The sequence below is a fragment of the Protopterus annectens genome, chromosome 17.part0 (genome assembly GCF_019279795.1).
Source record: "Protopterus annectens isolate FY-2018-M chromosome 17.part0, PAN1.0, whole genome shotgun sequence".
Classification (NCBI taxonomy): domain Eukaryota; kingdom Metazoa; phylum Chordata; order Ceratodontiformes; family Protopteridae; genus Protopterus; species Protopterus annectens.
In genome coordinates this window covers 348,198,770-348,226,397 of record NC_056751.1, presented here as the reverse complement: position 1 = coordinate 348,226,397, position 27,628 = coordinate 348,198,770, and the positions used below count along the sequence as shown (strand labels likewise).

Genomic DNA, 27,628 nt, shown 5'->3' with positions numbered 1-27,628 from the left:
ACCATTTCTCAGAACCTAAACACATATGAAGGAGATAAAGTTGCAGGATGGCCTCAAGTTTGAGCATTTTTATTAAGACTCTTGGTGATCAGCAGTCACCTTAAAGTGTTGCTAATTAGATTTTAATAGACTGGAATGTCCAGCAGACAAAGTATGCCAAATAAAAGACACTACGGGTCAGCAAAGGCTTTAACTGGAATAGGAAAGCCACAGTAAGAGGGGTGCATAACATCTCTTGCACAGAAGGAAGACCTGTCATCCAATTTTGTCTCAAGCTGACACATACAAAAACACTGCTAGGATGAAAATAGCCACATAGCCAATTATCTTGTCCTTGAATCTCAGCATTATTCACTGTGATAGCAAACTACTACTCAAAACCAGTGTCTTTGCTGCCTTGGACGTGTGCATTGTAAGCTCAATCACAGTGTTCTGCATGTCCTTCTGAGCAGAGTTTATAAGGTTTGTTCACCCTCAGATGCACCAACAGGCCATAATTATACTTTCCAAGATGGTGGTATCTAACAGCCCCATGTTACATTCCAAGATCATGGTGCCAGAAAGAAAGCTAACAAGTTATCCTATTCTTATTCAGCCTGTTGAGGGTGGTGTCTGCATACCTGACAATCGAATCACATATTTCTAAAATATTACTGTTGTGGATGTAGTTTTAATGGGCCTTTAGGGGCTTGCAGTCTGCACTCTTTGCAACTCATAGGTATGTGCACTTTTTATGGGCATGTGGGGTAAAGGTATGTGTGTTGCCGAATGCACTAATGGCCACATTTTTTCAGTTCTTAGTCTGTGAGATTTAGGCAGTATTCTCTTGCTCTCTTTTTTTCCATTGAAGACAGACAGTTTCTTCATCAGCCTTGGTTCTGTCAAAGTCCCTACTTCTGCTAAATGTGTACCTCTTCCTGGGCACCCATCATTCAAAGACGCTCAGTATCTCCCCAGAGTTGTATCCACCAGCCATCCCAGTGATGACCATCATGGCATGGCATGAAAGTGAGCTAATGAGCTACCAATGCTGCTCTCACAAGGAAGCTGTTGTAATTGAAGTATGGCCCTAACTTCTCCCCTTATGAGGTGGTGTCATTTTAGGCTGGGTTAGCAATCAATCACAACCGAGAATGTGCATCTACCCTTGGTACGAAGTGGTAACACCTCCAGGCCAGTCTGCATCCCCAGTCCGGCAATCCCTACATGTTCCCTGAATACTGCAGGAAACTTCAAACCTCTTACCTAGGCAACCCCAAAAAGTTCTGGACCTTGATCAAAGCCCTAGGCACTCAAAGTTTTCCTCAAATTACAGTTCGGCTCCATCTACTCTGAATGGGTCATTGCAGGAATCATCACTAATCTAAATTCACATTTTATAAACCCCACTATACTACTACCTACACAGTCATTTGCACTAATTCAGCAGACTCTACTGTCTCCGGGTAAAGTTTTTGAATATCCTCCATTTTATTTTCAAAACCTATCCCCCAAAAAGAAAAAGAACATTTAACAAGTGCAGACTACATGTTTAACCCACACTCTTGCTACTTACACCCAAAGATCCTAACTCAGGGGTGCCTAAATCCTCTCTACACCACTACTATACATTTTTAACATATGTCTAGCTACCAAGGTAGTTCCTACATGTTTCAGGCATACCCTAATCATTCCTGTTCCAAAAGTCCCTGCTCCCATAACTCCAACAGATTATAGATCACATGCAAAAATTTTAGAAAAGTTTATTTACAACCTTCTTCTGGATTACATACAAAGGTATGTTCTTTCTAAAAGACAACATGATTTCACCCCAAACACAGTAGATAAACTTTCATTTTATACTTACTTCGTGTGTGTGATTACGGATACATACACACACACACACACACACACACACACACACACACACACACACACACACACACGCACACACGCACACATACACGTTTCAATATGGAGAAGGGTCTGCCCACTGAAGCAATTTTTCTTGCTCTGAAGAAAGCCTTTGACATAGTGGACCACAAGTTATTAATTCATAAACTGCCAGGCTATGTTTTTTTTCCACAGAAGTGACAATCCAGTTTGCAAATTATCTAAGCAACAAAACTTCTGCAGTACCAAGACCAAATCCCACATCTGAAACAAATATATTTTTAGTGTTCTACAGGGTTCTGTTCTTTGACCTTTACTCTTTTCCTTATTCATAAACAGTTTACCTTGGAACTTGTCTGAGCTAACTGTCATAATTTACATGGACTATATTGTACTTATTAGTAGCAACAAGAGTCTGAACTTAACCAATGTCCTCTAACAGGATATCCTCACAATATGGAATTGCAAACATTCTAATAAATTGATTGCAAACATTGCCAAGTCCTCCACCATGGTGTTCTGTATCTCCAAAAGATTACATGGAATCACTGTTCCACACACTGACACTTCAGGTGCTACTTTTCCACATTGCAGACAGATATCTTGGGAGTACTGATCAATGACTCACTTTCCTTTCACAGTAGTATTTTCATGTGGTTGTAGAAGTCTCACAACTCAAAGCAGCCTACAAGACATCACACCTGTACACCCCCGAAGCAAGAAAATGCACTGCCATTAACTTACTCATCCCTGAATATGACCTACCCATTATTGTTCCCTTTTCTGGGCACAATATTAACTTGTTGCAGGCATATGGAAACAAGATTTTCTTTATTTATTTCTCTTGCTAAACCTACTGAACATCACTGCTATACTGCCAAAGAGGTTAATGTACTGCCAGAACTTTATACCTGCTTAACATCCTTACTTTCAAGTTGCTGAAAGAACATGGCTGTCCTCTTTCCAACTCATTAGCAGTTCACATCTCAATCTATTCTCTTAGGAGCAGTAACAATCTCAAACTTAAGCCACAATTTACTCCATGAGTTGTGAAAGATCTTTTCACAAATGTACTCTGGCAACACTGAATAGTCTCACCACAGAAAGTGTTTATGCTTGGGAGAAATGTATATGTGTAGGAAATTATATAGTTATGATTATAGACAACTTAAGCTATACATGAAGTAGATTTCCTGGTTATGTTAATGAAAATTAAAGACTGCTTTTTAGCTTAGGTTCTTCCAGGGTACCTTCCAAGACAGGGTAGAAAATATGTGTAAAATTCGTTTTATGTAATGTCAGAAGTTTAAATAATAAGTCTTAGTTTTTAGAAGGTAAGGTGGTGGGGGAATAATCATCATGTTATTATGGTTACTCAGATATGGTTTTCGGAAAATAGCTTACCAATGAGTTTGTCAGGATATAAAGCCTATCACAGGATAACTCAGAATGGGAGGTGTGGTGGGGTTTCTATTTAAATTCAAGGCGACTTGCTGTCTACTTTACATAATATTGATGATAATTATGCAGTAGTATCAGTTAAGCTGGATTTTGGACAGAAATTTTTAAAACTGAACTTTTCTGCAGGCCTCCTAAACAATCCTGCAGTGATCGTAAAGGTTTTTGTAAAGTGAAACTGTCTCTGAGTCAGGTTTTGATGTTCTGGGTGGTGATCTGAATGCTCCCAGTACTGACTGGTCTTGTGTGGATTCTAATAACGGTCTGTTTGGTGAGTTAGTGGGAATTAGTAATGCGTTACTCTCTAATACTGACATCTCCATCCAGAGGCTCTAATATTTTGGATATAGTCTGGGTGAACAAGTTGTGAATTAACTGGTGAATATGAAGCTTGTGAAGAACTAATGGACTCTGACCACTTCTGTATCACTTAGTCATATGAGTTATCAATGCTTAACAGAACACCAGAACAGGGAGCCGGGTATTTATTTAGTATTGCAGATTATGATAACACAGGAATTATCCAGTTGTAATTGGAGAGAAACAGTCTGTGCTGTCAGTATCACAGAGGCCTGGGATAGTTTTCACAGTTTTCTGTATAAGCTGACTGACGTTTTTGTGCTGCTGATTCCTAACAAATCTAAGTGGTAGAAATCTCTGGAGTGAGACTGAAATCCAGTGGGATCAGTGATCTACCCCAGTCAACAAATTCAAAATAAAAAATAAATAAATAAGTCTGCTTGGTGGAATGGCTCACTGTAAAAGTTACATAGTCTTACTTGTAATTTGTGGAAAAGACTGAAAAGGAAGCCTGGGGAGAAAAATGTAACCAAATTTAAAAGAGTGAGGAATAAATTAAAGAAACGAATTGGAGTAATTAGGGAAAATTATGAGAAAAGGTTGGCAAGTAATGTAGTAAAAGATAAAAAGGCTTTTTTAGTCATCTGAAGTGATACAAGAAAGATGCATATTTAGGGATTTTTGCTGGAAATAACATGATTACTGGTACTGGTTTATTGCCCACCATTTTTGTGAACCATTTTGTAGGGTCTGCAACAAACATAGAAACAAAGAACATTTTAGTTGAAGTGACTGGTGACAACCCACTTCTTTTCTTGTTAAGTTCAGATGATCTGTCAGGAATATAGTTCTGCTGCGGTCCTGATGAAATCAATGGTATCTTTCTATCAGCTGTTATTAAGGAAATGTCTCCTTGCTCGTGTTTTTATTTCAGTTCTCCTTGTTTGTACTTTTTTTTTAATTTCAAAGAACACTTGAAACAGGTTACGTTTCATCAGTTTGCAATATGGTTCATATTGTACCAGTTCCTAAGGTTGGCAATCATTGTTCTGTCGAAACGTTTAGACCAATTGGTCTTAACAAGACTGTGGGAAAATGTACATGATTTTTTAGCTGGTAGATTTTGTGGTACAAATTTTCTTTCCTTTTATAGTCATTTATGGAAAATACTGGATGAAAAGGTAGCTGAATTTATTATACATTTGGCTATGTCAAAAGCTTTTGACACTATGCTTAATCATAAGATTTCCTTTACTAAGTGAATGTAACATAAATTAATATGTGACCAGATGGATTACTAACTAGTTGGTAGAACATGTAGTGTAAAAACTGGTTAAAATCTATCAAAATAGCGGGAGATTATGGCTGGTCTTCCACAGGTCTCAGTGATGGTCCCCAGTACTATTTGATATTTTTATGGCCAGCAGTCCAGGTGATGATAAATTCTGGATGAGGAAATCTGATGATGAATGGATATCAGAAGTTCAATGTTAGAAAATCTTGTACTATGCTCTTTGAGGCTGTGAATCCTAATTACCCATATGCCTTACATAATTCTAATATACATAAGGCTAATGTTACTAGAGATTTACATACAAATCTGATAACTCATAAGGACTTCCAAGATTGCTACACACTGATCAACAGCTTAACTTTAGCTCTCCCAGTGTGAAAAAAAAAAGAAACAGAAATAAGATCTGGTAATTCTGACAGTTTTAGTAAAATTCAGTCACTTGCTAGTAAGTACGCTGTGTAGATACCAGCAAAGAAGAAACTTGAGAGCCTGAAGGAAAATCAACTAGAAAACGTGAAGAGAAAACACTGATAGGAAGAATCCTACAGCTGTTCAGCAAAAAGCAGTTTAAGCTCCAGCTTCAGTACAAGAGATGGCTTCCAGTAATTTAGAGGAAAGAATAATCAAATGTGCTCAGAGTTGATTAAAATAAATGAAACACAACGGGTATATCAACTAAAATAATAAAAGGCTTGAAAAAAATGGAAGAAACTTTAAACAGCTCTTCAGATGAACTGATAAAAATGCAAAAATCAGAGGTCAAAGTGAAGAAAAATCTGGCAGAGTATGAGACTGGTCAAGAAGAGCTGGTACAAAAATGGAAGTTTCAGGGAAAAGAACACACAGTGAAAAGCCGAGATTTTCTGCCCTACTAGAAAAACTAGAAGGAACACACTATATTAATTTTATGAAAGCTCAAATAAGACACTTTTGTATTTGACAACAGGATTTGTTAACTCAAAGGCCACACTTTATTTTTCAAACCTACCAATGAAGCAACCAAGACCTGTTTGATGACCCATTACTGGATCAGTAATCAAGGAGCCTCAATCCTCACCACTGGCAACAGTATTCACTGAGAGGATGACAGGCACACACACTATTTCCAAATGCAGTTCTCTGCACCAAGTGCAATTTCCCTAAAGAGACCACAGTCGGTCTGGGGATGGTTTATCACTCTTTCTCCAGATCCCCATTAAGACTCTCCACTGGCACAGCTATACAGCTGAGATCTCCCACACCTCTCTTTCAAACCAGTGCTTTGTGTCCCTGCCCAAGTAGCTGACACACACACACACACACACACACACACACTCTTTGAGGTTTGATTTACACACACACACACACACACACACACACACACACACACACACACACACACACCTGGGAAAGGCTGACACAGGTTTACTAGCTATGCCCCCTTCTGCCCAGACTATAGGGTAGTTTTCACTGCCACCAGTCACTCCTACCAGCTACCTTCAGGCTCTTCCAAGGGTACCCAATATACTGAGTGATATTTTTATTAATACAAATGGTAGATTGACCAAGAGCAAGGCTATCAGGAGTGGGACACACAGAATTCCAGCTAGCTCTGCTGGCAGTATCTCCTTTCGTCATACTTCCTCCCCTCTTCGAAGACTTGAGCTAGTTTTTCAAGTGACCCTTGAGAAACGATACTTGAGAGGAATGAGCCTATCTGGGAATACATTACCCCATTCCCTGTCTTGACAGCCCATCTGCATTCGCATCACTAACCACCGCTGCTGTGCTGCACTGTCATATCATGTGCATGCAACCCTAGGCTCCACCTTAGTAACTTGGCATTTTGCTGGCTGGCTCGAAGTAGCCATGTTAAGGGACTTTGGTTTGTAACTACAGTGAATTTCCTTCCATACAGGTAAGGTTAAAGTTTCTACACAGCCCATACTATGGCTAGACATTCCTTTTCTACAGCTGCATAGCATTCCTCCACAGGTTGGGGCCTACGGCTCAGATATACCACTGGGTATTCTTCTCCCTCTGAGAAACCCTGGCTGAGTACAGCCGCCGCCCCATGGTTTGAAGCATCCACCTGCACAACAAATTCTTTGCTGTAATCTGGGCTGGCTAAAACAGTGGTCCTCCCAAAGCTCCTTTAAGCTTCTGAAATGCCTGCTCATATGCTGCGGTCCACAATACCTTATCTGGCCTGTTTTTCCTTGGCAGGTCTGTGAGAGCAGCTATGGTACTAATTGGGTTCAAACTTTTTGTAGTACCCTGCTGTCCCTAAGAATGCCCTCACCTGCTTTTTGGTAACAGGGGTAGACCATGCCTGAATGGCTTCTACTTTGGCAGGTTCTGGCCTGATCTCACCACTCTCTACTCTATGCCCCAGGTAGGAGACCTCTGCCATACCCATCTGACACTTACTGGGCTTAATGGTCAATCCTGCCCTCAGTAGTCTGCCTAGCACCTGCCTAAAATGCTGAAGGAATGGCTGTAGATGGCAATATCATCCAGGTAAGCAAGGGCAAAATCTCCTGCTCCTGATAAGATGCAATCTACCAGCCTCTGGAAAGTCACTGGGGCATTTTTTCATCCCATAGGGCATCTTTGTAAACTCATACAAGCTAAAAGGAGTCACAAAGGCTGACCTCTGTCTAGAGCTGGGAGTCAAGGGCATCTGCCAGTAGCCCTTGGTAAGACACTTGGCCTCACCCAGCTGCTCTAGGGCTTCATCTGTCCTAGGCATGGGGTAAGCATCTGACTCTTTGTGACTATTTAATTTCCTGTAGTCCACCTAGAACCTAGTGCTGCCATCCTTCTTTGGTACCAGCACAACCAGGGAGGCCCAGGGACTGCTGGACACCTGGATTTCCCCCAGTTCCAACAATTCCTGTATCGCCTCCCTCAGAATCTGTATGACTCTCTCAGGCACCCTATAACAGGCCTGCCTAATAGGCCTTTGGTGTCCTGTATCCACATGGTGCTGCACCAGGTGGGTACACCCTGGTTTCCCAGTGGACATGCCCCACAAACTCCTGTAACACTGCTCAGACTTCTTGAACATGGGTAGGGGCTACCTGCTGGGACATTGCTACCCCTTCCACTGAGGTGTCAGACCAAGCCTCACTGAGTAGATCAGTCACCAGATCCCCCTCAAACTCCTCCTGCCATCCACTGCAAATACTCAGCACAAGGGCCTCTATATCGTGGTAAGGTTTCATCATGTTAACGTGGTATAGTTTTGTTCCCTTGCCTCCTGCCTAGAAGTTCTACCATGTAGTTAACATCACTGACCTGCCTTACCACTTTGAAGGGTCCCTCCCAAGCTGCCTGCAACTTACTGTGTCTGACAGGAATAAGAACCATAACCTGCTGCCCCACAGCATACTCTCTAGCTCAAACATTCCTGTCATACCAGACCTTTTTCTGCTGCTAGATTCCTGCCAGTTCTCCTGGGCCAAGCCCATGAGTTCCCTGAGCCTTGTCCTGATGTTTAGGACATATGCCACAACAGACTCCTTGTGGGATTCACACCCACCCTCCCACTCAACACAAATCAGATCTAGAGTTCCCTCACCCTATGCCCATACAGCAACTCAAAAGATGAGAAATCTGTGGATTTCTGCAGTACCTCTCTGTAAGCAAACAGATGGGGCAAATATTTGTCCCACTCCCTCTTAAACTGGTCTGCAAATTCCCATAGCATGGTCTTTAGAGTAGAGTTTAACCACTTCAACAGACCATTAGTCTGGGGGTGGTAGTGGGTGGTCTTTGGGTGCTTCATCCCACAGCACTCCCACCGACAAGCCAGCAGGTCTGATGTGAAACTGGCACCTCTGTTTAGTCAGTATTTCTTTTGGGAAACCTACCCTGTTGAAAATCCCTAACAAAGCATTTGCCACCTTTTCTGCCTCGATAGAGGTCAGAGCCACCACCTCCTCTCAGGGTATCTGGTAGCACAGTCTACTACCACTAGGATATATTTCTTCCCTGTGGAACCTGGGGTACTCAGCGGCCCCACAATATCTATAGCTACCCTCTGAAATGGCTCCTCAATCACAGGCAAAGGCACCAAAGGAACTTTGACCTTGTCTCCTGCCTTGCCTACCTTTTGGCACTGCTCACAAGCCCTGCAGTACCCTGTTACATCCCTGGAAATCCAAGGCCAATAAAAGCTCTGCATAATATGTCTCTTTGCATGCTTTATGCCCATATGACCTGCAAAGGAAATATGGGCTATGACTAGCAGTGTCAGACGGTAGGATCTGGGCACTACCAACTGCTGTATTACCTCACCTTCTAGCCCTTCCTCAGGGGGTCCACTCTCTATACAGTAACCCTCTGTCTCAGTATACAGATTCCCTTTTTCCTTCAGAATCAGGCACCTCCCTGGCTACTTCCCTCAAGCCTTGTAATGTAGGGTCTGACAATGGAGTCTGTCTCAGATCTCCCTCTGTAACCCTTCCCAGCTCCCCTTCCACAGGAAGTCTGGTATCCTCTGACAGTGGTGCCTCACTGTCAGCCTGGGTACTACTACTCACCTCTGCCCTTGCAGTCACTCTGTCCAAGGGAAAATCAGTACCCAACAAGCAGCTGTGACTCACCTTCACTTTCACTGTTACTGGGTAGCTCCTTCCCTGAAGTAGCCACCTCTCCAGTCCTGGCGTCAAGTGTGTGGTCTGTCTGGGTCCCCCCAGGCTACCAGACCCATATGTGTTTTCTACTCCATTGAAGGCATTGTGGTGCCGAGCCGCTAGAGGCTTAATCTTTTTTTTTTAGTTACTCTGGGTACTGTTCGTGGTAGTATTTTATTATTTTGGTTCTTAGTTTTGTTTTACCAGACCCACATGCCTGTTTCCAAGCCTGACTGCATGTAACTGCATGCACACAAGGTACTGAATTATCAAAATAATTCCCTATCAGGACATCTACAGGGAAATCCTCAAACACACCTACTTGCTTGCTTCTTTTTCCACCCTCCCAGTCAAGGTGAAACCTAGCCAAAGGTATTTGGAATGGGGTTCCTCCTAAAGCTCGGACTGGAGTAGACTGCCCAAGCAAGTACTGCCCCTCTTTAACCATTGCAGGCTTCACAATAGTAGGTCAGACGCCATGTCTCTCATAAAAGTGGCCGGTTTTCCATCTACTAAGATGGGATATAACCTCTTGTGGTAGTTTGGTACCCTTGTTGTCTGCAGATAACCTACCACTGGCATTCTGTCATTCCTGAAGAAACACCACTGGAATAGCCAAAGACAAAGGTAGTTTTGGTCTACCTTTGTCTTTGGCTATTCCAGTGGTGTTTCTTCAGTTTTGGTTTTCTGGAATCGTGAACTTTTGTGGTTTTCTGATTCCGTCATTCCCACTTACTGGCTCCCCCACCTATTGCTCCCCACCTTGCCTCTGTGGACATCTATATGCTACATGGCCCCACTAATCACATTTAAAATATCTAATCCTTGATCCTGGCCATGTACTGAACTAATGGCTTCCCTCTTACTGGAGGACTCTGTTGGGGTGGTTTAGGCTGCCCACCATGGGTTCCCTTAGACTCATGTGCAGCACTGGCAATCCTTTTCCTATGCAGTGAAGCCCTGCTTGCTAGGTATAGGTCTCCCTTCTTCCCCAACTTATCTGCAGTCCTGAATTCCCTATCTGCCACCCAGATACTCATGGCCTCAGGCAAAGTGTTAAAGGCTTGGTTCCCTCAACAAAAGGTCAGCCAGCCCTTCAAAAGTAGTGACTTGACACCCACTCACCCACCTATGAAAATAAGTGCTTAATTCAGCAATATATTCATACACACTTTCATCTGCCTTGAGTCTATGCTCACAAAATGTTTTTCTATAAGCTTCAAGTGTTAACTAAATAATTTTTAACTGTATTATAATTTAAGCAATCAGTATCATACAATTTAGAAACAGCAGTTACAGCTTTACCATGGAGTAAGGGGGTAAGGAACTGTACCCAGAGCCCTCGGTTAACATACTGCTTATATACCATTTCAAATGTATGAATAAAACTATAAAAGTTATCATCCTCTGTAAATTGTGGAATAACTTTGTTGACCTTTACTGCTTCTGGTGTTTGATTACTCCCTTCCCCATTACTTCCATTACCCTAGCGAAAAGTCAGCATTTCCTTTTCATGTTGCCTCTGCCTCTCATTTTCCTCAGCTTTCAGATGTCTCAGCCTCTCATTTTTAAAGCCTCCAAATGCCACAGTCTCTCTGCTGATTCTATTTCCAAACGTTTGGCCTCCAGTTCAAGGCTCTAACTCCAGATGGATTTTTAAGTCCTCTGAGGAAAAAAACTGAGCTGTCCATTTTCTGAGAGTTGTACATCCCCAAGGCCACTCTGGTTGTCCTCCTGGTTGCTGGTCTGTAATGCAGCAGTGGTTAAAACTGCAATTATTTCTCCTTTAGACAGGTTGGCATGCCCCAATTCTTTGGCTTGGCACATCTCACCCAACTTATTCCTTGTCAGCTTCCCATAATTCTCTGCTGACATCCTTGCCTGCTCTCTCTGACTAAGCTAGCAAAAAATAAACAAATAAAACTATTGTGATATAAAACTCTAAATGTCTATCATGTGGCTGCTTCAGAGTACAAACACCTTCTTTAGTGACCAATGTTTGCAGGCTACAGGAGTTCAATATTCACACCACTGAATCCCAATATGTGATGTGGTGATCCCACCACTGCCAACCAAATGTGATAACTCTCCACTGGACCAGTAATCAAGGAGCCTCGATCTTAACCACTGGGGAAGTGGGGGACATTCACTGAGAGGATGACAGGTACACACAATTTCCCTAAAGCATACACAGAGACCACAGTCAGTCCGGGGCTTGTTTCTCACTCTTTCTCCAGATCCCCAGTAAGACTACCCACTAGCACAGCTACAGAGTTGAGATCTCCGCTGAGTGACCAAGCCAAGACCTCCAACACCCTCTATGTCCAACCAGTGCTTCGTGTCCCTGCCCAAGTAGCTGACACACACACACACTCTTTGAAGTTTGAATTGCATGCGCGCACGCACACACAGACACGCACACACCTGGGAAAGCCTGGCACATGTTTACTAGCTATGCCCCCTTTTGCCCAGACTATAGGGTAGTTTTCACTGCCACCAGTCACTCCTGCCACTACCTTAAGGCTCTTCAAGGATACCCAATATACTGAGTGATATTAATATTAATAAAATGGTAGTCTGACCAAGTGCAAGGCTGTTAGGAGTGGCCCACACAGTGTCAAATAAATATGCAAGTACTCTCAAAACTTAATATCTCTACACAGATCAGCCACAATAAAATGTTTAAATATATTTAATAATAAATAATAAAAAACAAAGAAATACCAAATATATATATTCACAGTGACAATGTTCAAAACCACAGGAAATATTTAAAATAACACTGCAGTACAGGCACACACAAATAAAAATATCTAAACTAAGTTTCACTATTTTCCTGACTGTATCCAAGGTCCAAGACAGAATGCAGAATGCTCGGTCTCACTAAGAAACTTCTTAAAATAATATCTCAAATATTACTGCTGTGGTACCTTGCAGAATAACATCACTTCTTGTCATCTGACTAACAGTTCCCAGGCCAAAACCCCCACTGCTAGAAGCTGGCAGCATTTAGCATCTACCTGTAAAAATATACAGACAAGGGATTTAGCTCAGATATGCAGATGCTGGAAGTCATAAAACAATTGCATTCTTCATGCTTTCAAGACTAGTAATTAGTTCACTCTGTAGACAACACAGAATCTTTCCTAGTACAGATTTTGCGTCTCTAGCTGCACTGAAAACTTGAAAGATAGCCTTTTTAGTGTGTAGCCTATAAAGTAATTTAATTTCAGCTATTTTTCTAAAGTGTGCTGGACTGAAGTTAACCCTCTAGTCTCCTCTGTTGACATATACATTTAAAAAGTTACAATAGTGCATGCACATTTCTGTTGTCTACCAGTAGAGCACACTGTGGATACATTTTTAGCACAAGCACGTTACAGAATACCATTTCAACACAAACATCTGTACAGAGCAGTTTGATATATACATGACATACAGTTCTAATACATTTGTAACACAAGCATCTTATATAAATCATTTTGATATTCACCAATGACATATAGCTATTTACAGAATTCCAGGTAGCTGTGCTGGCAGTTATCTCCTTTTATCACAACGTGTATTAGCAAAGATGCAATCACACCAGCAGAAATAGCTGATCATGATAAAACTGTGGAATAAGTTTTTGTGGAAAATGATTATTCACTGCATACCAGGCAGAAGAGAAGCAAATGTTTCCTGGCAATCTCGGAATGTCAAGAGGCAAGTATGAGAATTCCAGTTTCTGTATCTAGCTGTCTTCAGACTATTTCTTTCTGGAGGATAAAAAAGTTATTTGTTGATGCAGAACAGGCTAAGATAGAAATACAAAAGTTTGTCCAAAAAAAGCTGAGCCATCAGACAGGAGGGGACTCTTGATTCTCATTCTTCTGAGAATAGAGCCCATAGAGACACTAAAAAGGAAAATCTTCGACAGAAAAAGCACAGGAGTCAACTAGAAGAATCGGGAGTACCTTGGACTTGAACCAGAGTCTGGGTTTGGGAGGTGGATAGGAAGAGGAAGATCATCAACCCTGAAGTTGGTGAACAAATGTGAGACTATAAAGCATTAATCACACTTGTGAAGTAGGGCTTTACAGCAAAAAGGTGGCAGAGAAAGATTGGACTTTTATTGTCTTGTTAAACTTGTCAATTCATGTCATTAATGTTTGAAAGTACACTAACAGGAAAAAGGAAAAAAGAGTAACCGTAGGCAAAACAATTTCTGTTCTTAAAAGTATCTGTATAAAACATTTCATGACATAAACTGCATGTTATACAGTAAAGCATTTTCACCGATTGTCATATGTGATAAAGATACTAAAGCATACAAGTACTTTATTTTTTAGTTTTAAGAAATGTAAGCAGCATATAAAAAGGCAAAGAAAGGCTGAACAAAAGCATGCCCAAGTTAATATGCCATTACCTAGAGCTGTTGGGACGTGTGATGGGGTGTAAAACTGCAGCAGTTATAATATATGTAGAGCTGAGATGTTTTCCTCTTACTACTACATAGGTGAATGTCTGGATCAATGCCCTTGGCTTAATCTAGTACATTTCTTGAGTAAGCAGGTGTGGTATAAAAATAAGACAACACAGTTAATGTAATGAAAAGTCTTCCTTTAGCAAAGATGTGTTCACTGCAAGGTGAGAAGTCTGCAGCTGGGGGAGATGTACATTCTGTTCTTGTGTTTCCATAGAGACAAGCTGATTACAGGTCCAGGAAAAAAAATTTCAAGAGCTCTGGACATTCTTTGCTAAGAGAAACATAAAATGAAAAAAAGATATGGACAAGCAGCCTAGTAAAAATAAAGTTAGCAATTATTAGAAGTGAATAAGAGATGGCAGTTTTTCCTGGTAAATACCTCAAATCATAAAGTGTATAATTTAAAGATAGACAGTGCATGTTTTCTTAAGGCTAAAAGTTAATGCTTTCTGAAAGCATACAAACTGTTTTTCACATCTGGGAGGGGAATGAAGATATCACAAGTACAGACCGCAATTAGTGTAAGTAGGAGCACAGGCTATAACGCACACTTTAGCATGGATAACCTTAAGTTTAGGTTTACTGCCTATGGGTGCAGCTGCTGATTTGGAACATAAGTTCCTATCAGGAGAGTTAAACTTCATTACTTGAAGACATACATAGTTTTTATGTGTTTGTTTAAATAGGTTCTGGGGGTGTGTTTTTTTTTTTTTTTTTTTTGTTTGGAGATTTTTATTAAAACACAAAGTACTGTAAAATTTGGCATAGGTTCAATGGAGACTACAAGAAACACATGTATAAAGGATCAACCTGCCAAACATTAGTGGGTACATTTAAGACAAAAGCTGGAAACAGATATTTAAAAAGCTGACTTATACAAGAGAAAAGCACAGCAGATGACCAGAAGAATAGGAAGTACACTGGAACTGAACCAAAGCCTGGAGCTGGGAAATGAATATGAACAAAAGGAACACCGGTAATAGAGAAATTAGTAAAACAATGTGAGACTGCAGAGCATCAGTTGCATTTGTGAAATACATCTGTATAAGAATAAATGGACTTTTGCTAACTTTGTTACTTGTGAGGCACTGAAAAGCATTTCCTTCATTTCATGTTATTTATTTATTTATTTTAATTTATATTTGTTGACCGGGCTAGTCTAGCTGGATACATATCCGTTTTCAGCAGAGGCCCGGGGAGAAAAGCTAAATGCACAAATACATTAAGGCATTAAAAACTTAGAAAAAAAATGACTAGCTTAAATTATACAGCATAATATGTAAAGAAAGTAAATTTTGTGAATACTGTACAGAGACATTAGAGTAGATTTTGGAGATAAACATATCTTAATTCAATAGAGGGGTTACAAATACAATCAGGCAACAGTTAAACATAGTAATTAAGCATCAACATTCATTTGAGAGAAAAAATAAAAACCAATAAGTAAGAAAAAGAAAAATAGAGACTAGGAAGGACAATAATGCAGGTAAGAGGGGTTAGTAGTTGATAGTCAATGACTCTCAAGGTGGGGTATTTGTTATAAAGCATGAGAGGAGGGGAGGAGAAAAAGTGAAGAGTATTTTTCAATCAGGCTTTGAGCAGGGACAAAGCCATTGTCTTTTTAGGTAATGTGTGAGGTGTTTCTTAAAGAGTTGTGAAGATGAGAGAGAAGTGAGTGTATTTGGAAGCTTATTCCAGATTCTACCAACAACATTGGAAAAGAGTGAATCTCCTGCTTTGTTATTAGATATGTTGTTGGCAATCTGTAACTTATTAGCTGAGCGTAGTGTTGTAAGATTTTTGTATGGGGAGATCAGATTAGATAGGATAGGTGTGTTGGTGGGGTGGTGCAGAATTTTTTGTGCAATCAGCAGTTGATTGTATTGTAGTTGGTTTTGTAGTTCTAACCAACTGAGTTGTTGAAGGTTGAGACAGTGGTGGGTTCTATAAGGGGAACCAGTGGCAAATCTAGTAATATTATTATAGCTAGTTTCCAGTTTGGAAAGATTAAGCTTAGATAGAGATTGGTATAAATGGCAGATGCATAGAGCAGGGTAGAAGTAAGCTGAGTCTGGGCAATAGATTTCCTAGCTAGTGGGGTAAGGAAGGGTTTTATTACAGGGAGCCTAGTTTTTTATTGATGGTTTTTATAGTATTGTTAACATGGACATCGAAGCTGAGGTTACGGTCAATAGTTATGCCGAGGAGACGAGCAGTAGAGTCAGGGGAAATACAAGTACCATTGTCAGAGGTAATGGTAAAGTGGATCTGTGAGGATTTTTGGGTGGGAATAAAAAGTAAAAGTTTTGTTTTTTTGGGGTTAAGGAGGAGGCAGCGTTGGGTAAACCATTTTTCTACTTTGTTAAATACAGTTTGGGTAAGGGTCTGGAGGGAGGAGGAAGACTTGGCAGTACAGATAAGCGTAGAGTCATCAGCATACTGTATACAGGAGGTTTGAGGAAAAGCAGTGTGGAGATCATTAATGAAAATGGAAAAAAGAAGAGGTCCTAGGATAGAGCCTTGGGGTACTCCAGTGTCCACTGGGAGGGGTGGGGATAGTTTATTGTCCCAGAGTACTGCTTGCTTTCTGTTTTCAAGATAGGATTTAAACCAAAGGATTGCTTGTTGGTCAAGATATTGGGCTTTTAGTGCATTGATAAGTAGGTTATGATTAACCATGTCGAAGGCTTTTGATAGATCGATAAATAGAGCAGATAGAGCAGATTAATTAATTAATTAATCATTAATGTTTGGAAGGACTCTAAGTGAAGAGGAAGAAGGAGGAAAATGTAAATGTATGTATAACAATTTCTTAACACTATTTCTATCAAACTTTTCACAATATAAACTGCATATGTATAGTGGGTGGGAGGAAAAGAGTGAAGAACACTAACTATGCAAGAAAAATCACATTTTTCTGAAGAGGAGACAAAAAAACTATAAACAGCTGCTCGAACACTGAAGAGCATGTCTGATGTGAATGCTAGCAAATGAGATCTGAAGAAGCTGTGCTTAGTACAGAGGACTGTAGGTACAGGGAGGAGCTTGAGTCTGGAAGCTAAAGTCTGTAGAAGGCAACCAAGTCAGACCTGAGGATTGCATCTGTGACCCATACGTGAATCAGAATAAGGACAATATCAGATCAAGAAGAAGAACCAGAGATCATGTAGAGGTATTAGAGATATTTTAGAAATGTTATGAAAATTTGTATAAAGCAGAAAAGTGGGGAAATCAAGAAAAAGTACAAATGGAAATATTTATGGAAGACTTAAATATGCCACGGTTAGAGAGAGATGAGGCTCAACAACTAAAAGTTAAGAGAGAGAAAGAGATGGGATAAAAATGGTGATGCATAACCAAAAAAACGTCTCCAGGAACAAATGGTATTCTGGTGGAAGACTGGAAGCTACAAGACAGGAAAGTAATAAAGATCTGGAAGATTTTGTTCAACAGTTTTTTAAAAGGAAGGGAGGCACCAATATCTTGGAAAAATGCTGTGGTAGTTGTAATATTTAAAATATAGTAAAGACCCATCTCATCTACCTTCATATACACCCATAAAGATCTGGAAGATTTTGTTCAACAGTTTTTTTAAAAGGAAGGGAGGCACCAACATCTTGGAAAAATGCTGTGGTAGTTGTAATATTTAAAATATAGTAAAGACCCATCTCATCTACCTTCATATACACCCATTTCAATTTTAAATCATGATAAAGAGTTTATGTCTAAAATTGATAAAAGAATGGTCCATACTCACCAGTTTCGGTATCACCTCTGCAAATGTGGTTCTGTGGAGGGGAGGCAGACATTTGACAACATTAATAAAACAATGATGATGCAGAAGGAAGCAGAATGTAAGAAAATACATATGTTATTGGGGTTCTACCTGACTTCACCGACACGCCGGAACATCGACAGCGAAATCGAGAGCCGCAGAAGAGCGAAAGTGCAGAAGACCGACGCGACGGGACCCAGAAGATCGACAGTGCAGAAGACCGACCCGACGGATGAAAGCACCGACGCTGAGGATGCCGAAATGGGAAAAGGCTGTGTAAGTATGCGGTAGTGACGGACGTTAGGGTGCGAGTAAGGTAAGTGTGGATAGGGGTGGGTTAAGTGAGTTAGGGTTAGGGAGCGGGTCAGGTAAGTGTGCGGTAGTGAATGTGTTTGGGTTAGGGGCGGGATAAGTGAGTTAGGGTTAGGCAGCGGGTCAGGTAAGTGTGCGGTAGTGATTGTGTTTGGGTTAGGGCGGATAAGTGAGTTAGGGTTAGGGAGCGGGTCAGGTAAGTGTGCGGTAGTGACGGACCTTAGGGTTAGGGTTTGGGTCAGGGTTGTAGGTAGTTGTGTATGTGAGGTTTAGTGTGGGTTTGCAGGTATTTTGGTGTGCTTGTGTTGTGTATGTGGTTTTTGGATGGGGAATGTGTTTTGTTTGTTGATTGTGGTGTGTGAAGTGTATAAGGTTTCGTGTTTGTGTACCGTCGGTTATTTCGTTGTCGGGTATGTGAATTTTCGTGTTTTTGTACTGTCGGTTATGTGGTTTCGGTGATTGCGTTGTCGGTGTTTTGGTGTTTCGGTGAAGTCAGGTAGAACCGTTATTGGTGGGTCTTGATGCAGTAGAAGCATTTGATAGAGTAAGCTGGGATTTTATGAGTAATGAGTAAGGCAATGGAAGCATTTGCATTTTTCTGACACAATAATATGACTAATTAAAAGGATATATGAGGGATCGGAGGCAAAAATCAAAATTAGAGAGCTCCTCTCTGATAAGCTGTGTATGAACAGAAGAACCACGTAGGGGTGTCCTCTTTCTCTTAGTTACCTGCATTATATTTAGAAGCACTAGGAAAGGAATTAAGGGACTCAGAAATTCAAGGATATAATTGGTATGGTGTTCAAGAAAACTTGGCTTTATAAGCAGATGCTATTATTTTGGTTGATTTTTAGCTGGGGTGCCTTCTGTGTGGAATATGCATATTCTCCCTGTGTTCACCTGGGATTTCTCCGACTGCTCTGGTCTCCTCCCACATTCTAAAAACATGCAATAGGTAGATTATGACACTCTAAATTGGCCATAAGTGTGAGTGTGTGTGTGAGTGTGTGGTGTGGAAGAATTAAAGAAGCAATGCTAGCAACTTGATGGTGCAAACCTTGGCTCTATATGATTATCACTGCTGAAGTGACACCCCAACCCCTTGTGCAAAAACGGAAAAAAGGGGTTGGGATGGATGGATAGATGGATGGATATTATTTTGTACCTGATGGAGCCATGAAAGGACATCTCAGTGTTGTGTAATATTCTGAGACAATTTGTTTTTTTTTATATAAAATTAATGAAGATAAAATAAAGACTATAGCTATAAACTGTGTACACACACATGAATTGGTCCAGCAATACCCACATTTATGGGGACATGAGCAAATTAAATACTTTGCAGTATGAATTAAAAAGGATTTCATTTTGGCAGCTAAGGATATGTGGGAACAGACTAAACAAAAGATAGTACAAAAACTGAGAAATTGGAAGCTCTTGCCTATGGATATGGACAGCAAGATACAAGCAGTAAAAGTACCTTTAGTTTTATACACAGGTTAGACATATTTTTTTATCAACCAGCAGAGAAGGTGTGGGCAGTAATTAATAACGAGCTGAAGGATTTTACTTGGGAGGGGAAGAGGGCAAGAGGGCAAGAGTCAAGTGGGATAAGTTGATCCTCCCAACACAGCAAAGAGGTTTATGATTACCTGATTTAGAGGGATATTTTAGAGGTATACAATTAAGGCTATTTTGTATAACAGAAGAAGAAGAAAGCTAAAATTCAAGGTGGAAAGGGATGAAGATGAAGCAGGAGGGCAATTCAAGAAATAAGGGAAGAATTGGATTTTAGACACAGCTCCTTAAGGTGAATAATAGTCATACAGAATATTACAGTCAAAGTGGCAGAAAGTATACTAAGAACTAAGCCAACATGGGAATGGAGAAAGGTGATTCTGCCTATAAGGATGACTATAATTAGGGGTACAGAGAATAGCGAAGAAGGAGATGGAATTTACTGAAGGAAACTGGTGAAGGAATCAAGGAATTGGGAACAAATAATTAGAGAAGGAAAGTTAACAGAATGGGAAGAGGTCAAGAAGACATTTGGATTGCAGGAGAGTGATTGCCTTCTATATCAAAAATTGATATCGGAATACAGACAAAGAAAAAGGGATAGGGAATCCTTAATGAAAGACCTGCACTGGTTGAGTTTTTAATTGAATCTACAACAGAAGCTGCTGTTAAAAAGAGATAACTAGTAGGGCATACAAAATATTGCCATATAACTACTGGAATCAATCAGACGATGTCAGAAAAGATCGTGACGAGAGATTACATATGCAATTCACAAAGAAATAATGTGGAAACATATGTATGGCTCCAAAATACACGACAAAGTCTAGAAGATTTATGACTTTTGCCAGAAAGCGTTTGCATAGATACTTTTATACCTCAAGCAGACTCCAAAGACATTTTCCTCAGGTAGATGGCAAATGTTCGAGGTCTGACGGGGAAGAAGCAGGTAACTGTGAACATATGTTTTGGTAATGTAATTTTACTTGTTTGTTTATTTACTTTGTTTAACATTTGTTTACTGGGAAAGTCTGACTTGGAATGAAGCCAATTTTCAGCGGAGGCCCGGGGAGATATGCTCCAGATGCATTACTTTGAAACATGGGAGGAAACCGAAGCACCTGGAGGAAACTCAGATGAATGCAGGGAGGACATGCACACTCAGCACAGACGGCACTCCTGCCGAGAATCGAACCGGAGAACCTCTTGCTGTGAGGTGACAACCCTGCAGCTGCACCACCTGCGCCGTCCAAGTTGGCAGATTTTGAAAATTCCCTACAGAATACTCTGTGAGGAATACTAAACGTGCAAAAGGAATGTAACAAAGGAAATTATTTTTCTGAGCTGGGATACAGTGTCTGAACTGCCTAGACATAGTAAAGCCTTGTTAAGTTTAATTCTGGTGGCTGCCGAAAAAGCAATTATTAGAAAACGGAAATCAATATCAAAACCAACTACACCTAAAGCAGTGAATATTTTAAGAGAGATAAAAGAACAGTAAGTGGGATCTTTAGAAAAGGGTAGGAGTAAATTATATTAAAAATGGAAATTGTGGTAATAAAACATGCAGAAAAATTTTTGGAGGAAGAATGAGGTTTAAGAAAAGGTAGGTATTGAATCATTTATGCAATGTTCCTTAGAATATACAATACATGTGAGATATAATGTTTGTAAATGTGAACTTGTTAATATGCTTTGATTACTTTTATATAAATGTAAGTTTGCCTATGTCAACAAGTGATAATTCAATAAAGGTGTTAAAAAAAGAATAGTATCAGCAGCTTGAGATGAACAGGTGCAGTGCAATATGAAAGAGAAGATGGGGGCTATTTAACACTGCAACAGGTGCAAAGAGTCTACTATGCTGTGCACCCACTCCTAATTGCATTGCCGAGAACACTGTGAGAACAAATACAAACAGGTGTAGGATGTATGCACATAATAGAAAAATGAGCACATACTGCAAGTGTGCGTGTTAAAAGGGGGGGGGGGGGATATTGGCAAAGAGACACATACCCGACATTCATGCGTGTGCATTTACCCAGTGCTTGTTTTCTTAAATGTTACAACAAAAGTTGTTACACCACCCACCACAGGATTCCCTGTACAAAAGTAGGGCAAGCAACTCAAAATTCTAATGCTACATTCAAGCCCACTGCCATTCATGTATACCAGGCATCATTTGGATCTCATCATGACCCGTTTCTTTATGGATGATGTAATTAAGCTGCTATATTTCAGTGCTTTTTGCATCCAAGCCTGTCAATCATCAAATCTCTTCCAGAGTATGACACTTGCTATTCATTTCTCCGTAACAGGGAGTTACAACAGCACAGTAAGGAACGAGACCTGTCCGGGAAGTACATCCCACATGTAACCATGATGGCTGACACTCAGCAGTGATAACTTCTGAATGGCCTAATCCCACCTCATGGGTGGGTGAGCTAGCTGGGTCTCTACGGGGACCCACAACCCTATTCATGTGTGAACACTCTGTACACTCACTAATGAATGCTACTACCAAGCAGTGGCTTGGAAAGTTAAACGCCCAAGGACAAGCACCACAACAGTGCCCTACCTTTTAGTGACTGTGGCTGCATCCCAAAGGATGGGTTCCTCTAGCCTTCCCTGCTAGAGCTGTCAATCATCTAAATTACTAATCAAACTTGGATTGCCTCAGCTGTACTTGGGGATTTTGACGACTACACTACTGGTGCTTTTTCATTTCAAGGCACTGAAAGCCTGCACTTGCTCTCTCTGTGGCAACTTTAAAGCAAGTGTACTCCAGCAACAATGGTACCGGGTTACTGAAACATCTTTTCTAGTTTTGGTATCTTATTGCACATGGTTTATGGCTATGCCTGGCCATAAACTCTACAAAACTGTGTGTGTGTGTGTGTGTGTGTGTGTGTGTGTGTGTGTGTGTGTGTGTGTGTTTCTGATCATCTCTCTCTGTGGTGCTGTATATCTTTGGTTAATGCTCTGCATACATGGCCAAGTTAGGTAGCAACCTTGGTATCTAGTAAATGGTTGTGCCATTTCTGCTCAGCTGTGTATATGTTCTGCACAGCTTAGGCATATTTCAAAGTGGGAATTTTCCTGTACTCCTACCACATAAACTCTAACACCATCTCCTATGCACTGTATACCTCAACCTTCTATCACTGTGCTCTCTTACTCTCTATCTCTACTTCCTTTCCTACCCTTGTACCTCATAAACTTCCCCCCAACCCACTCCCTTCCTCCACTATATACCACCTTTTACCTCTCCCACCTCACCTTCTTCTCTCGGTCCTCTCCTCATATTTCTATCATCAAAAAAAAAAAAAAAAAAAAAAAAAAAGCTTGTTTGTTTATCTGTACATAAATGTTTTACTTGCATGTTTTTTTTCATCTGAAATGCCTGTACTTTGCATGTTTTTTTCCATTTGAAATGCCTGTACTTTTAATATGCTTAGACTACATGAATCTCACTTTTGTAAATCATTGCCTAGGATTAGAAATGTTATGTCTTTTTTTAACAAACTGTATATTATCTCTGTATTTTTCACTGTTCTACTACTTTATTTACTTTTGCATAACTATTGTATTTACTTTTATATAACTATTGTAAAAGTGTCTATATCCTGTGGAGCTTTTCTCCCCGGGCCTCCACTGAAAATGGGCTCTTCCAGGCCCAGTGGACTATCCCAGTCATCAAACTGTAATAAATAAATAAATACATTTGGTGCACTTTAAAATGGGCTGGACTAAGCCTTGGTGTATTCTCTTTCACAGATCTCATTTAGGAATTTTTCTGTGCTAGAGTACTAGGCATATGCTCCATGTACCATGCCCAGGAATTGCACCCAAAGTCTACACTGCTAAAAATAAAGCATTTTCTTTTCTGCTCCATTACTTGTGCAGATGTACAGAATTCAAACTACTGCACAGCTGACCAAGTCAAAATGATTAGAAATTTGAAATCATGGAAAAAAATAACACTTGTAAATATGAAATTTTAGTGACTTTATTTTGGATGCTCTGTGCTGCACTGCACTGCACAGCACATAAAAAAGTAAGACGTAAAAATTACCTTTCAGTGTCACATAGATAGCAGCGTGTGAATGAGGACACAAGTAGTTTACCATCCAAGTAATCAAGCTGGACAACTCTGCTATCAACAGTTGTAATCAACTGAACAGGGAACATCACAAATGCAACTGCCTAAGAAAAAAAGACATACACAGCAGTCACTAGTTTTAACAGTAAATGGATTATAGAAAGAGTACCATTGACTATTATTACTTGCTGAATCATGCACTGTATACCTTAAAAGATATTGGTATCTGAATTTGGATGCATGACTACCCTTGCTACTCTAAGAAATATGAATAGATCGGCATATCCATACTGTCTTCTACTGCTATTAACTGTTACTTATAGTTGCTTTTGTTACATACTCATCACGTCACTTGATTTGTGGGAAAAATGTTCTGCAGTTGGCTAACTGTTGGGATTTCCTCTCTCTCTACTGCAATTCCCAACTCAGCTTTTTTATTTTTTTGGAAACTCTTCTCTTGTACTCTGGGGCACATGGGCTCCTACTGGAAGCACACCCCATGGTATCATGCACTAGATTAGGACAGTGGGCCTGTCCTCTGCACCCATCAATTGGTTTCCATCCACAAACTGAGTAAAAGACCAATTTTTAAAAAAAGGGAAAAATCATATCAATTAATTAAAAATAATAACATATAATCACATATCCATTTATATACTTGCCTGACTTGCAATGAACTCCAGTTACATCACCTGAGTACATGGGCTATGCAAACATAACGGACAAAAGGAACGTAATAAACACCTACTGAAGACTCCCTCACATATCAACTAATACAACTACTAAAATAATATATCTGGTATTACAAGTCCGTTACAGCAGACTACTGGAATGAATTCCAAGTAAAATCAGAAAACATTCCAATTCTGGTTCCAGGAAGGGCTGGATGACAAAAAGATAAGACATCCAAATCCAAATGTCAAAGAAAGCCTTATTCCTGAAGTTACAGTTCAAGCAATAATGTTTGCTAAAGGTGTCAACCAACAACCAAAGACTAGAGCATAAATGGCCACAATGGAGATTCTTGAAGTAAGTATAACAAATGGCAATATCTAACCCTTGTACAGTGGCCTTTATCAACAGCATTTTCCAATGGACAGTACACAGCGTCATGGAAAAAACAAAATGCAGTTAGCAATCCAGATGAACAAGGATTGCTCAACTGCCAGCCCCTTTCAACCAAGAGCACAAGAGACCCTGAACTAGTAATGCATATCTTAGTTTTGAACAGCTTTTTCTCCCCCAAATTCATCTCTCAGAAACAATGCAGTGGAATGGTTGAAAACAATTCTGACTTCATCTTCAAGAAGAAAGAAAGCAGGTTACTCCTAAGAGGCAATTAATCCTTGTAAAGACCATATACAATTCCTTAAAAATAAGGGCTTGAAGCCCTTGTAAATTTACTGAACCAAGCAAATATTAACTAAGGGAGTACAAGTTTGTCAATCATGAAATTCAAATCCAAAGTAGGAGACGATTCTTCAATGATACAGAGAGCTGCAGAAACCTTTCAAGGAAATGCTTGACCAGCAGTGGTGGGCTGCAGTCCTATAAACTGCAGGGTCCTATGAAATTGGTTCATCAGACAGTGCTAGTAGGCATTACTTCATTGGCACTGTGCAAGGAATTTTATGTTAAATTAAATGAAAAAAATATCTGGCTTAAATCTTAATCAACTCTGCATTTGTCAGGTCAAAGACAGAACTTAAAAGGTCTACAGAGTTACACAAAGAAAATAAAGGCAAAAAGGCCAAAGTTTCAAGAATGAGGCACAAAAGGAACTGGAGTGGCTGGACAAGAGGGACAGAGACGTGTGAGATGCTCAGGATGCAGAGCAGGTATTTAGTTCAGGGAGCTTTGGGATGGAAGAGGTAATGAGGTCTGCAGGAGAATGGGAGAGCATCAGAGTAAATATAGAAACAAGAGTAGTACAGGCAGGTGGGGTAGCACATAAAAAGTGAAGCGGGAAAGGGTGAGATCAGTAAAGGGAATATGAAGAGAAGGAAACCAGGATAGAAGAAGAGACTCAAAAAATAATGAGAAGGGGGATTCAAAGAGTGAATATCAAAAGGAAAATGCTAATGAAGTAGTTAAGAAGGGACACTCATACAAGTGGAAAAAGCAAAGGGCAAAAAAAACAAAAAAAGAAGTGCAGAGGTCTGGAAGGCGTACAACACATGAGGAATGGGGAAGAGATTTAAGGCACCACAGGAAAGAAGAGGACAGTGAGAAGGAAGAAAGGTAGTCAAAGAGTTGCAAATAAGAGAGGCAGTAGCTCGGGGCAGGGAATGAAGGAGGTGGAAACCATTGTGGGCACAAAGAATTTGATTTTAGTGACTAAAGATTCCATCACAAAGGCAGTTAGGTGTCTAGGAATGCAAGAATGGAGATGATAGATTTCAGTAAAACAGCTCTCGGGGCTTAGGCTCCTTAAAACATAGAAGTAACCAATATGATCAGCAAACAAAAGAATGGGACATATGTTATGGTACATGCAAGCACCAATGATCTGCCAAAGAAGACAGCTGAGGTGGAAGAAAGCAGATTTAAAGAGGTGGCAGACAGCTGTTAGGAGAGAGGCTGGAGAAAGCATTCTCAGAAGTATTGCTTGCACCATCAACCAGCATGCAGAGTAAAGACAGAATTAGGAAATGGAAAGGCTGGTTATCACAGTGGACAACTTAGACAAGCTTAGGACTGGAAGTAGGACAATAAAACTCCTGGCAGATAGACTAGCTCTCTACAATAAACTGGATACATATTGGCTCAGAAGGGAGAGTAGTGCTCTGTGTGAAGTTGAAAAAGTGCTGCTCAATGACTGCATCCTTAAACTAAGACAGAAAGGGGGAAGGGGAAGTGACAGAAGCAGAAAGGGGCAATAGATGTTAAGGCAATAGACACAAGGTAAAACGAGATGCAGAATAACTGATCTGTTAGCTATTTAAACATTCTTTAGTGCCTCCTTGCTGATTTTTTGCTGTTTTAAACTTTTTTTTAGTGTCTCAAACTATTTTTCTGCTGTACATTCTCTAGTGTTTCCCATTGGAACTAGGGTAGCTAGCAGTTATAGCATAATCTTGATACAGGCCTGCTGCATCTGGGTCTGTTTGTAGTGGTTGGTTGTTTTGAGCATGTTTTCCAGTCATCCTTGGATTGGAAGGGGCCTATCTGCACTTTAGTGAGAGGACTGTGCCAATTGGGTCCTGTCTGGTAAAGAGAGGTCAGTCTAGGGCTTGGAATGAGTATCTTCATTGGTCCTTCTGAATCTTTATGCCAGGTTTCCGCTTATTTGCACACCATGCATCACTTCACATTTCCACTCAACTGTGTGTCAAAGCCAGACAATTAAATTCAACAATTTTTCTCTTAGATACAATTGCAGTACACTAGTGTAGCCCCTCATCCTCAGTGCTTCCAGGTCAAAGAAATACTGCTTGTGAACTGTAACCTATTAAGAAAACACATACACACAAAAAGGCAGAAATATCCATCCACTGAGCTCATCCATGATTGATTTTGAAAAGCCACCCCGAGTGACAACAGTCTTCAACCGAGCATTATGGACAATTGGTCTACCCTTGCTTCTCCTGCCAACCTTGTTGACTTGGGTCTCTTGAGGCAGTGTAGCAATTGCCTCATGCACACAGACAGCCATCTACTAATAACTCACTCTAGTACAAATTAAGAGAGATACATTTACAACAAGAATCTTAAATTCATGCTCTCTCACACTCAAAACAGTAACACAGAAAAGGATGTTACACCACCCACCACTACATATGCACATAGTACCACTACTCATATACATAGCATGCATCAAACACAAAAATCTACATACATGGAGGTTCTCTCAAAAAACTTACCGAAACACCAGAGACCTCCAAAATACAAGACTGCTATAACGAAC

General features: G+C 40.3%; 1 protein-coding gene across 2 annotated transcripts in view; it reads right to left on the bottom strand.

Annotated features, from left to right (window-relative positions):
* Positions 1–27,628, bottom strand: part of HPS5 (HPS5 biogenesis of lysosomal organelles complex 2 subunit 2) — a 1,422,788-nt gene that overhangs the window by 1,119,406 nt on the left and 275,754 nt on the right. For both annotated transcript variants that reach the window (XM_044059074.1, XM_044059075.1), the window contains exon 6: positions 23,695–23,825. In XM_044059074.1, coding sequence (XP_043915009.1) covers positions 23,695–23,825 — 131 coding nt within the window. The remainder of the gene's footprint in view (positions 1–23,694; positions 23,826–27,628) is intronic.